Source organism: Protopterus annectens, chromosome 3.part1, assembly GCF_019279795.1.
Source record: "Protopterus annectens isolate FY-2018-M chromosome 3.part1, PAN1.0, whole genome shotgun sequence".
NCBI lineage: Eukaryota > Metazoa > Chordata > Ceratodontiformes > Protopteridae > Protopterus > Protopterus annectens.
The window spans coordinates 1,787,519,622-1,787,531,793 of record NC_056732.1 but is presented as its reverse complement, the minus strand read 5'-3'; the positions used below and the strand labels follow the sequence as shown (position 1 = coordinate 1,787,531,793).

At 42.7% G+C, this 12,172-nt stretch overlaps 1 protein-coding gene across 1 annotated transcript in view; it reads right to left on the bottom strand.

Annotated features, from left to right (window-relative positions):
- Positions 1 to 5,242, bottom strand: part of LOC122798672 (nuclear factor 7, ovary-like) — a 275,562-nt gene extending 270,320 nt beyond the window's left edge. The window contains exon 1 of the mRNA XM_044067765.1: positions 4,792 to 5,242. Coding sequence (XP_043923700.1) covers positions 4,792 to 5,223 — 432 coding nt within the window. The 5' untranslated portion in view covers positions 5,224 to 5,242. The remainder of the gene's footprint in view (positions 1 to 4,791) is intronic.
- Between the last annotated feature and the right edge of the window lie 6,930 nt (positions 5,243 to 12,172).

The window sequence follows — 12,172 nt, the reverse complement described above, 5'->3', positions numbered from 1 at the left end:
TTTATATAGTGTACCCCAGTGAGGTCAGCAGGTCCTTTACAAAGGTCAGATGCTGCAACAGCTTTTCCTGATAGACTGCCTGAATCAGCCAGTCGTCCAAGTAGGGGCAAATTTGAATATTTGTCAGCAAAAAGCAATGGCTGGAGCCAGGCATTTTGTGAAAACTCTTAGAGCAGTGGATAAGCCAAAGAGGGTGCAGATAACAGATAGTGCATAGATCCTGCCCCGAAACAGACATTTCCTGCATGAGTCCCCAATTGGGTCTAGGGTGGGTAACCAAGCATCCTTGGATAGCAGAGGAAGGAGCTGCTGGAGGGTGAGCATTCTGAATTTTGGTACCACCAGGAAGGGGTTTAGAATGGACAGATCTAGGATTGGGCGCCAGGTGCACTCTTTTCTAGGTACCAGGAAAAATCTGGAATAGAAACCTTGGCCTATCTGGTCTGCAGGAACAGGCTGTATTGCCCTCATGGAGAGCAGGGAATGGACTTGGTTTTGGGCCTCTGCCCACTGCTTTGGAGGAAAATCTGGGAACCCTTTTGGGGTCAGCAGTGTGTGGAAATAAAATTTGTATCCCTGGGACACTGTTGAGGACACATTAGTTGGTGATGGAGGCCCAGTTTTGTGCATGGGAAGCAAGTATTCCTCCTGGGGGTACAAGCAGGTGGGCAGAGATAAGGGGTGGAGTTGAAAAATTGTGAGTTGTTGCCATACGGGGGTGGCTTAGCAGTACCAGTTTTAGAAATGGAAGTTCTCCATTGCTTAGATCTCTGCATTCCCTAGGACTGCTGTCTGGAGTTCTGCTTCCTCTAGGTCTAGTCTGATCCGGCCTTGAGGGGGCTGGAAAGGGCAAGTGCTTGGAGGGATAAAGCCTACTGAATCTAGGAGGCTGGACTTGCAAGAGTGTCAGCATAGATTTAGCTTTCTCTTCCATCTTTTTTAAAACCTCTTCTGCCTTGGTGCCAAACAGTCTGTTCAGTGGTGCGTCCAACAATTTTGATTTGACATGGTCTGACAAGGTCTATTCCTTAAGCCAAGCATACCTTCCAAGTACAGAACCTGTGACTGCTGCCTTGCACAATGCTTCTAGGGCATCAAACCCACACTGTAGGGTATGCTTAGTAACTTGACTTGCAGAATGCATAAGCCCCTGTAATTCTTTTCTGCACAAGCTGGAAAGGAAAGACACTTTTTAATTCCATTGTATGGTGCTGGCACTTCAACATGTGAAGCTGACAATTTAATGCTCTAATGGCAAGAGCTGCAGGTGTACACTTTTACCTCATCTGTCTAAAGCTCGGGAATCCCTGTCTGAAGTGGTGGGATTCTTCGCTGGGGTTGCTTTTATTCCTTGTCCTTGGGAGATGACCTCTGGGTCAGCAATAGGATTTTTGAAAAGAAAATTTGTGCGAGTCAGGGACTATACCAGTCAGGTTTCCTGGGAGCAGGTGGTAGGGTAGCAGGAGATTAACTGGATTCCATGAAAACATCCAGTACAGGAGGAACAGCCAAGAGTCTGTGCTGTGGTAAATCTAAAAATTCCCCAGAGTATTTTTGGACTGAGGATAATTCTAGCATTCCCAATGGACATACTCTCAAAGTATGTAGGGTTTCACCAAAAGAAAAATCCTCTGGAGGAGAGGCAGAAGGAAAGGATTCCTCTGCATCCAAATCCTCATAAGCAGACAAGGGTATGTCTTTATTATCAGAAAACACAGACTCCTGGTCAGGTACTTTCTTTTTAGAAGGGGTAGGCTGGCTTCCCCTAATCAGCATAAGGTCTTCCACCATTTTAAGCATTTGAGAACAAAGCATGAAAGCAGGTGCTTGAGCTTTGTTTTTTTTTTTTTTAGCCATAGTTCGTACCCTGGGCCTTAGAAACTCTGTAGTTTTTGAAAGAACTGGAGATGCAAAAGTAGCTTGTGTCGAGTATCAGTAGTGCAAAAGAACTTCCATGGAAGCCAGTGACTGCTCAGCAGCTCCGGGCACATCCAAGGTAGAGACATCCACATGATCTGTAGTAGACAGTCTCGCGGCATATCAGACTCCACACAGGTCTTGGTAGCAGCCTGCAAATCCACAGAAGCTGGCATCAGGGACGGCAAAAGCACCTCACCGAGTACCGGCGAAGAACTGGCGACTAGCTTAACTGAAGCATCTGCAGTTTTGGACCTGTGCGGTCTCTCTTTATACTGTTTTTTCGAAAGATCAATAGTTGGATGGCTTACCAAAGCCATTTCAGAATACGGAGATAGACAGCAAAAGTATTTAGCTATGATAAGGGCCCGACAACTTAGTTCTGGCGTTGAACAAAGCACAAAACAGACAGCGAGGGATGTTGCGGTCTAGGCCTAAACAGGTGACACAGTAAGAATGGAAATCTCGGTGTGGTATTTGCTTTCCATAGGCGAGACAATTGTTAACTTTTTCGGACATCGGTTAGAGGAAGAAAAAGGATCCCCAACAGGGTACTTATCTTTAGAAGACTTCAACTTCAATTTCGGAAACGAAAACTCCTGTAGCAGCCGACCGGCACTCATGCCAACTGCTTCTGCTTTGGGCTCCTCGGCAAGAAAGACTGCCTGATTTTTATACCACTGACTACCTGATGTCAGTCCTAGAGTGATAGCAACCGCAGAAATACTAAGCCTCTGGTATTTGGGCTGACTGAGGACTACCCCTGTCAGGATAACCAAAGTGTGAGGACTGCAATAGTGAGGCACGAAGATCATAAATTCACTGGTGACTACCCCATCATAAATACTCATTACTAGAAAATGAGAATTAGTCTAAACCAGCTATAGTAGAAGTAAGAGAAAAAAAATGCAAGTAGATCTTTAGAAAAAAGTAGGTGTAAACTGTAGAAAAAAATGGAAATACATCTAGAATGTTTTGGAGGAGGAATGTTTAAGGAAAGGCAGGAATTGAATAAGCTATATAAATGTTCAAATACCACACTCAGATTACAAGTATAAAGTCTGTAATTGAAAATGTCAATATAGGTTCATAGATTACTACTAGGCTAACTGCCCTTGCGAGCCATTTTAAGCCTAGCCAATTTTCCCTTGTGAGACTCAAACTCTGTACCTTGTGTTTGTAAGGCAAACGCCTTAACCATTAGGCCAACCTATATAGCTTTTCATTTATATACATGTAGGATTGCAGTGTGAGAACATAACTCAAATGTCTCTAGTTTCACAGAATATTTTTGCCTCATTTTGGTCAGTTTTTAAACTTGGTTTGCTGGCAAAGAGGGCTGAAGTCAAAATAGTGGCAGACATTCAAGTTTCAAACTTCAGAAAGACAAACAGGTTTTGCATTTGCTTGAACGATCAACTTTCTAAGTTTGTAAAAGCAATATTTAAACTATTCCTATTTTGGGTCTCCTTTGTTCCCCAATCTGTGGCTTTGTCCAGATCTCCTGCTCCAAGAGGTTTAGAGGTATGTGTGAATTCACAAACGTTGCTTGTTTAAATATGCATCAGGCAGCAACAGCATTAAGCAATGCATTTATACAGCCTCATTTCTGTAAGAAAATAAATTGCATTTTGTTTTGTTTTTGATAAGCAGTTGCCTACAACCACGCATGTACTGAGACTGTACATCTAAAGCAGCCATACACCCCAAAACAGACCTGGAATGTCAATGACCTGCGGGAGTGGTGCAAGAATGAGTACCCTACTTAAGGGTGAAACTGCTGCGAGACTAGATCCTTCCGACACCAGCCCCTCAAACTTCCAGATCAGCCCAGGTAACCTCTATACAAGAAACCACCAGTTCAGCGTACACGGCATAACACTTTATGAACTGCAGAGATTTTAAGTCCTATGCAACACCACCTTGCAAATGAAGATCGTGGCCAAGCAGTAGTCAGCAATCAAAATCCTACTGGCGTAGCTTACAGTTACAAGAACTAAACATTTATGCAGAAATGTTGTGTACAAGCACATACATGTTGCCATGTATACGTACAATGCTGTACACACAAGGTACATGCACGTCATACGTTCTACACAGACGGTGACTCCCTTGCTTCAACTGTCCACATTTTACTGCGAAAATGTGCATTTGTCCATCATTCCAACGGAGCAGCAGTGGAAAGCACTACAGTCTACTTACGAGTTGAAAGCCTAAAACAAAGGTGGTGCTCCTGTATTTCCCCAATCCAACTGTGGAGCACAATGACTTGCATTTCCCCAAATTACCTTCCTGCTATGGTCAGGTGCAAAATCAGTCAGTACGTTAGCAGTTCATTGTCATAGCAGATGTACAAATTACCTCGATGTGGATCACTGGCTCACACTCGACATAGGGTTCAAAACCCAACAAATTTTTACAGTCCAGCATTTTGGTACGAGGAAACTGCTAAAAGGCCAGAAATTCACTTTTCCAGTTTTTTTTTTGAAATAAATATAAGCCTATAGCATGAGTTTTTTATATTATGTTTCTTATATGTTTATAACATTTAGATGTTTCAGGTACAGAAATTTATTACAACTAAACTACATTATAAAATTTAGGAAATAATTTTGTCCTAAAATCTCACCTAAAATCTTTTTTCAATTTTTTTGCAGGACACAACTGCCCAAAGAGGGACTGTCCCTCTCAAAGTGGGACAGGTGGTAACCCTAACTCGACAGCACTTTCAAAGTAGTTTTTCCAACTCTGTCAATTTTATTTTAAAATTAAACTGTATTCTGTCTGGCAGACAGTTACTACACCTTTACCCCGAATGCTATATTAAATATGCATATGAAACTGTTCACTGAACTTACCTGTACCCTAACTCACCTGAAACATGTTGACTGCTTCCTGCAGGGGGAATTTGTGCCCCGCATGCTTAGATGATATCATACAGACTACGCATGCGGGGTGCCCATCTTCTTGACAAAACACTTTCAGTAGCTCTTTATGCTCTAAGCATTCCTGTGATTGAAGTACACATTGTGTCTTCTGCTCCTGGTATAGTTTTTCTGCTTCCTCACACTGCTGGGCCCTTTCAGCTGTCTCAACAATCTTACTCAACAGCCTGTTAACGATGTACTTCTTGGCAGGGAATTCATGTCTGCACTCAGGACACATGATAATGTCCTGAGAGCCCCAGGCTTTATCTATACAGGATTTGCAGAAGTGATGTCCACATTCCAGTATTACAGGTTCTTTAAACAAGTCCAAACAAACAGGACACAAAATATTATCATCAGTGATTTTCACAGTCGCCATTCTTTCTGCTCCGTGCTGATTGTTTTTAGTTTCATTTCCTGAAAAAAAAAAAAAAAAAAACGTATGACCCCAGCACGCCCCAGTGACAGGTCATGTGACACATAAATACATGATCAGCACACGTTCTTTAATATGGTTTGTCACAGAAAAATGCTCATTTATGCTCATTTTTTTTTCTTTTAATTCTTTTGTGTGGAAGATTGGTACTAATACAGTCTTATAAAAAGCATTGACATGGCTGCATTACTTTTGTATGTTTCACACCCACAGCAAAGTTATTTCCAAGTTTTATGAGTGACCTTTCTAACATTTAAATATTGTCAGGATGCTCAAAGGTTACACGGACATCAAATGCGTAATGAAAGCCTCCATAACTCTTACCAGAATTCTGTAGTACTTTGCAGTCAGACCACATCATGTTATTTACTGTTACATTCATGAACGCATACCTGTAAAATGCAAATGTAAAGGTTAAATTAACAAGATTAATGATGCATAGCAGAAAGGAGTTAGCATTATAGAAACTACTTCTCTTACTAAATCAACAAGATTTGAACTCGGGCTAGTCTTAAAACTTGAAAACAATGAGGCATTCTTTAATTACATCAGAAAAATGAAAGGCAGTAGCTGTGAATACTATCAATAAACAATGACATAATATCCCAGCCACAGGCTACAGAGAATGTGCTTCCAGAAAATGTTTAGACAAACTTCTTAATAAATAAGTAAATGTATCAGACTACAATAGAAATAAGAAAATGTATCTTTTATATTACAAAAAATGACATTAGTATAATTAAAAACTCAAGTTTCCCAGGAAAATATAATATCCCTGGCAGTTTTCTATACAAACTCTAGAAAGACCTAGATACAAAAATGATTGTTTTATGAAGCTATTGGAGGACACTTATAGAATATGTATTTAACTCAAACTGCAGGATATTTATCATTTATCATGTGGTTTCACAGTACACAACTCCCCATATATGGACTGCCCTGCACAAAGAGGGACAGGTGACAACCCTGAATGTAATCAACAGCAACAAATACAAATATATGGAGAAATGTACAATCGAGAGTAAAATACCACAGATGCTGAGGCCGGAGTAGAGGTTACACTATAAAAACCGAATTGACAGAGATGGACAGCAATAAAACTGCTAACAGAGTTGCTCTGAAAAACAATTGCCAGAAAAACAGAAGGCACTCTGACAAAATGGCACTTTTGAAGAATGAGAATTTTACACAGGAGAAGTGAAATACAGCAAAGAAAAGTGATGTAACAACCTGCACCAGATCTGACAACAATAATGTACCAATAATGGACCTGTACTGTACCATGAATGTCATTAAAATGATTATATTTAACTCAGGGGAATCAGTCCATCAACTCACTGCACATGCCAATATATCCAGTGCTTGCTGGCAAAGTGAGTCACTACAGACGTCAGAGTGCAAGGAGTCATGCAACACTTCATTGGAATTGAACCCCTAACTCCCATACTTGAATATTTATTTTATAGCTCTTGTTAAGGTACAAAATAACTTTCACACAATGCACTTCAGTAAAGAATAGTAAATCTCCTTGTTTGCAAAGAAAGGGAAATATGTGGGAGACTAGGAAGTCAAGGTCGTGTCTCAAACTACTGAATCTATGATTTTCTTTGTTATATTAATGTTGCTTTTAATCAGAAAATATATAAATCATGGAACAACCATTGATCGATTAAAAATAAATACTACTGCATTAATTCTGCTACATAAGATCTCCTGACTCTGGGATGTTTTTAATAAAGCCTACACAATCCACTAAGACCATGTGTGCATCTTACCATAACACGTACACAATAGTGCACCATTTTAGATTCGGTAGAGCTGCACAAACACGGTAAACCCTGTGGCATGCTAATTAAAGCATAAGCAGCTGAATTGTATGCTAATCAGCCAATCCAAGATGGAGGGGCTATTCAACAAGCTATAAAGCAACCTTATAGACTTAGTGCTAGTTTTCCCTGTGAATACCAAAACCTATTGGAATACAGCTATGGAAAGTAGTCTACACAGAAACAATGCTAGGGAAGATGCTGTAGCTTTAATTCATGTGTATGTGCAACAGGCTAAAGTCTGTGCTACTGCTGCTGCTAACAGACTGAGGCCAAGAAGGAGAGTTTTCAGACCCCATTTAACTTATCACAATCTATATGAGATGGAAACTGTAGAGCACTACAGGGTGGACAGAGACACACTACAGGAACTCTGCAACCTCTGCCATTCTCAACTCAGACCAAATGCAAACTGAGGGGAACCAATACCAGTGGAGACAAAGGTATATGTAGCACTTAGAATTTCAGTTACAGAGACCAACAGAAGATATGTCGGGGGTGTCACAGGCATCAGCATCGAGGATCCTCCAGCAATTCCGGAATGATATGCTCCAACATGCCAGTGACCACATATATTTTCCCTAAACACCTGAGGACAGAGACAGAAATATGCAGGAGTTCTATCCTGTAGCACACTACCCTGAAGTACTGGGTGCCATAGACTGTACACATATAGAAATCAAAGCACCAATTGGGGAACAGGGAAGGGTGTATATAAATAGAATGGGCCTCCACTCCATTAACTGCCAAATCATGTGTAACGCTATGGGAGCCATCTTGAATGCATGTGCTGGCAACTTAGGCAATTACCATAACTCATATATCTGGCACAACTCCCAACTGTATGAGTTGTTTACTAGGGGTCATATCCCACAGGGTCATTTATTGAGGATTGCAGGATATGCACTGGAACAGTGGCTGATGATGGCCATTATAAATGTACACACACCAACTGAAGAATGCTATAATGAGACACATGCTCGAAAAAGAAATATCGTAACCATATGAAGTCACAGTTCTGGCGCCTAGATACATATGGGGGATCCATGCAGTACAATTCATGCACATGTACTGAAATCTGCATCATCTGTGCAATGCTTCACAATGTCATCATGAGAAAACAGCTTCAGCAGGATCAACAAGGGGAAGGGGCACTCATCCCATCACCATTGCCAAGGTCACCACAGCCACATGCAGGTGAGAAGTCAGAGAGGGAACCAGCAACTGCTGTGGGTGTCTGCATACATAGGGACACTCTATATGCCCTTGCATTGACTAAGAGGCAATGCATAGCATACTTACTCACCACCTAAGGGGCTAAAACCTTCATACTATGAACATACATGCAGTAACACTGATACTAGGCAATGCTCACAACCTTTAATTATCCAAGTAGACTATTCTCTATCTGTAAAGCCTAGCACTTACTCCTACAGTACTTGCACCTTGATAAAGCACTCTTATTATAGATAGTACCCCACCAGCCTAAAACCCACTTCCCCCGGAGTCCTTTGAAAGTCTCTTTATCTACTACTTCTAGTATGTCGAGGGATCAGTTGCTAGTGTCCTCTCCAGCTCAACTGGTGAACCTGGGAATATTGAGGCAATGTTATAATTGCCTCATGTACACAGACAATCCTCTCCTTCTCCCACAAAACACAAATACATGCGATAGATGCAACTATACGGCCAAACTGGAGGCTGAGCTCTCTCAACATAGGACTGGCAAGACCAGACAGTAGGAGAAGGTAACCACACACAATACATACCCAGTCACACATGGTACCATCACAACTTCAAATCATACACATACTCACACAAAGACATACTCGGAGGCTCTGATCAAAAATTTACCAAAACAGCAGAGGCCACCAAAGCAGACACCCAAACAACTACCACCTCACGACCCAACACATGCAACACATAGACCACACAGTCAGAGTGTCAAACAGTCACAGCCCTTAAGGCCAAACAAAATGCCAGACACACTTGTCATTGGTGATTCCATAGTCAGACACACTGACGTCCCACTCACCAGACTGAGTAAGGAGAAGGTCACAGTAAGCTGCCTGTCGGGCGCTAGAATCCGCCACATAACGCAAGCACTCAGGTCTCTCAACAGCAGGTACAAGTACGACTCAGTCATTGTCCATGCTGGTGTCAACGACCTGAGACGTACCTCCTTGGACTACATGAAAAGGGACATCGAGGAGCTCTCTGATTATGTAGCCCAGGCAGGTATGACCCTGACCTTGAGCAGTATCCTACCTTCACCTAGAATGATGCCACAATACAGTGATAAGATGATCAGCTTTAATAATTGGCTTAAATTCTGGTGTCATTCAAAGGGGATCCAATGTCTGTCTGCCTGGGATGACATGCTGGACAAGCCACGCTGCTTCGCAAGGGACGGCTTGCACCTGTCACCCTGGGCTTACGGATATTGGCAAAGGCTCTTGCCACCCCATAGTGCCTTTTTAGGCAAGGCTCAAATTCTAAACCTACCACCCTAGAACACCAAAAGGAAAAAACTAAGGGTAATGCTGCTCAATGCCAGAAGTCTCAATCTCAAGATGCACGCACTCGAGGCCCTTCTCAATATGGAGAACATCGATGTCTGTGCTGTGACAGAAACCTGGTTCAAGGCTCCTGAGAGCACCCCAGCACTAACAGGTTTCACCTCATATCATGCGTTCCGGCCCCAAAATCCGGACAACACCAAGAAAGGAGGGGGTGTCCATATTCATAAAGGACACCCACACCTCAAGGTTGGTGGCAACGCATGATGCATCGGAGACCATCCAGGTGCAATTAACCATAGGCAAGACTGCTCTGCAATTTGTAGCATGTTACAGGCCACCCTCTCAAACTCAGGAACCTCACATGGCCTTCCTGAAAACATTGGAGGATAAATGTATCTCCAAACACCATCATACTAGGTGACTTCAACTACCCTAATATAGACTGGGAACACTACTCAAGCCCGAACACTCTAACCCAAAGATTCCTGGAGTTCATAAACTCAAATGCCATGGAACAACTAGTCACCATCCCCACAAGAGGAGAAAACATACTTGATCTCATCATCACGAACATGGGATCAAAATGTTCAACACCGAAGTATACCCCTCACTGGTGAGATCAGATCATAAACTAATCTCGCTGGAGGTCCTCATCCCGCCCACCTGAAACAAAAAGACCACAGTGAAAAACTTCTCAAAAGCCGATTTCACACTTCTAAAACTAGTGTGGTCTCCTTTAAGGCCCCTGAGCCAGTGGTAAACATTACTCAAACCGCTGAATCACTTACAAATGCCTTCTACCAGCACCTACAGGACTGCATGGATCAGGCAATCCCAAACAAAACTAAGACTCTCTGTACCAAAGGCAAGCATCCAGTCTGGTGGACCCCAGCCATAAACCAGCTCTACAACAAAAGGAGGAAGCTACTACAAGATAGAGCAAAATCCTTGAAAGGTAAGACACCTTTGATCATTATAAGTAAAAAACTAAGAGCTCTCATAAAATCATCCAAGGCAAATTTTGAGAGAAAAATCGCCAAGGACTCTAAAGACAGTCATAAGGCCTTCTTTAGCTATGTTAGAAACCTAGGAGGAAACTCCCAGATATGCTCAGAATTAGTTCAAAATGATGTGAAAATTACTGAACCTACACACATTGCTAACATACTGGCTGACAGGTTCAGTGCAAACTTCTGCCCTCCCCAAAAGGAGAGATATCTATTCCAGAGGATTGTAGCCCCCCAAACATCTCCAACGCCCAGGTGAGAACTGCCCTCACTAAGGCAAAAATACAGCATCCATGGGACTGGATGGTGTCCCCGGCTGTGTGCTTCATGAACTCAACGAGGAATTAAACCCACAGTTAGGACAGCTGTTTAATCTTAGCCTCACCTCAGGATACGTACCCAAGGAGTGGCGCACGGCGACTGTGGTCCCACTTCATAAGGGCGGTGCCTCCACAGACCCTGGAAATTACTGCCCCATTAGCTTGACAAGCCTTATCTGCAAAGCCATGGAGAGGATCATAATGGAACTCATAAATAAAGACATAGTGAACTTGCAGACTTTGGATCCAACCCAGTTTGGCTTTGTCAAAGGCAGATCCTGCCTCTTAAACTTGGTTGACTTTTTCGAGACAGTCACCAAGGCCATTGATGAGAGAAAGGCAGTCCATACAGCCTACCTCGACCTGGCAAAGGCCTTAGACATAATACCCCACTCAGGCATCATCGAAAAACTCATCAGCTTGAATGTAAACCCATACATCACAAGATGGGTTGCAAACTGGCTAAGTGACAGAACCCACAGGGTCAGAGTTGCTGGAGCCATGTCAGACTCAAAGCCTGTCACAAGTGGTGTCCCACAGGGCTCAGTCGTGGGTCCATTCTTGTTCGGCATCTACTTTTCTGAAGTACAAGCAAACACAGGAGGGTTATGGCTGACAAAGTTTGCAGATGACTGCAAACTGGGCCATAGTCGAAAACACATCTGATACAGATATCCTCCAGAAGGGCCTCACAGAAACGGATAACTGGTGCCAGAGCCATGGCCTGAAGTTAAACGCCAAAAAATGCATAGTCATACCCTTTGGGAAAAACAAGGTTACCCCTAGCTACCATATAGGTGGCAATCCACTGAGCACAGAAAAAGTCATCAGGGATCTGGGGACCCAAGTTGACAGTAGCCTTTCGTTTGACACTCATGTTGCTAAAGTAGTTAGGAAAACCTTCTATATCGCCCACCTGATCATGAAGGGATTCACATCTAGATCAAGGGAGGTCATCGTCCCCCTGTACTCATCACTCATTAGACCTATGATTGAGTACAATGCCCAGTTCGGAATGTATCTGACCAGACACCTGCTGCAGCTTGAAAGGCCCCAAAAGTTCCTCACCAAAAGGATAAAGGGTCTCAAAAATAAGTCTTATGCTGCCCGACTGAAGGAACTCCAGCTCTATTCAGTCTCATACCGCTTGCTCAGAGGTGACCTGTGCCTGACATATAAGGCCATGTCAAACCCAGATTTGATGAATATGCTTCACC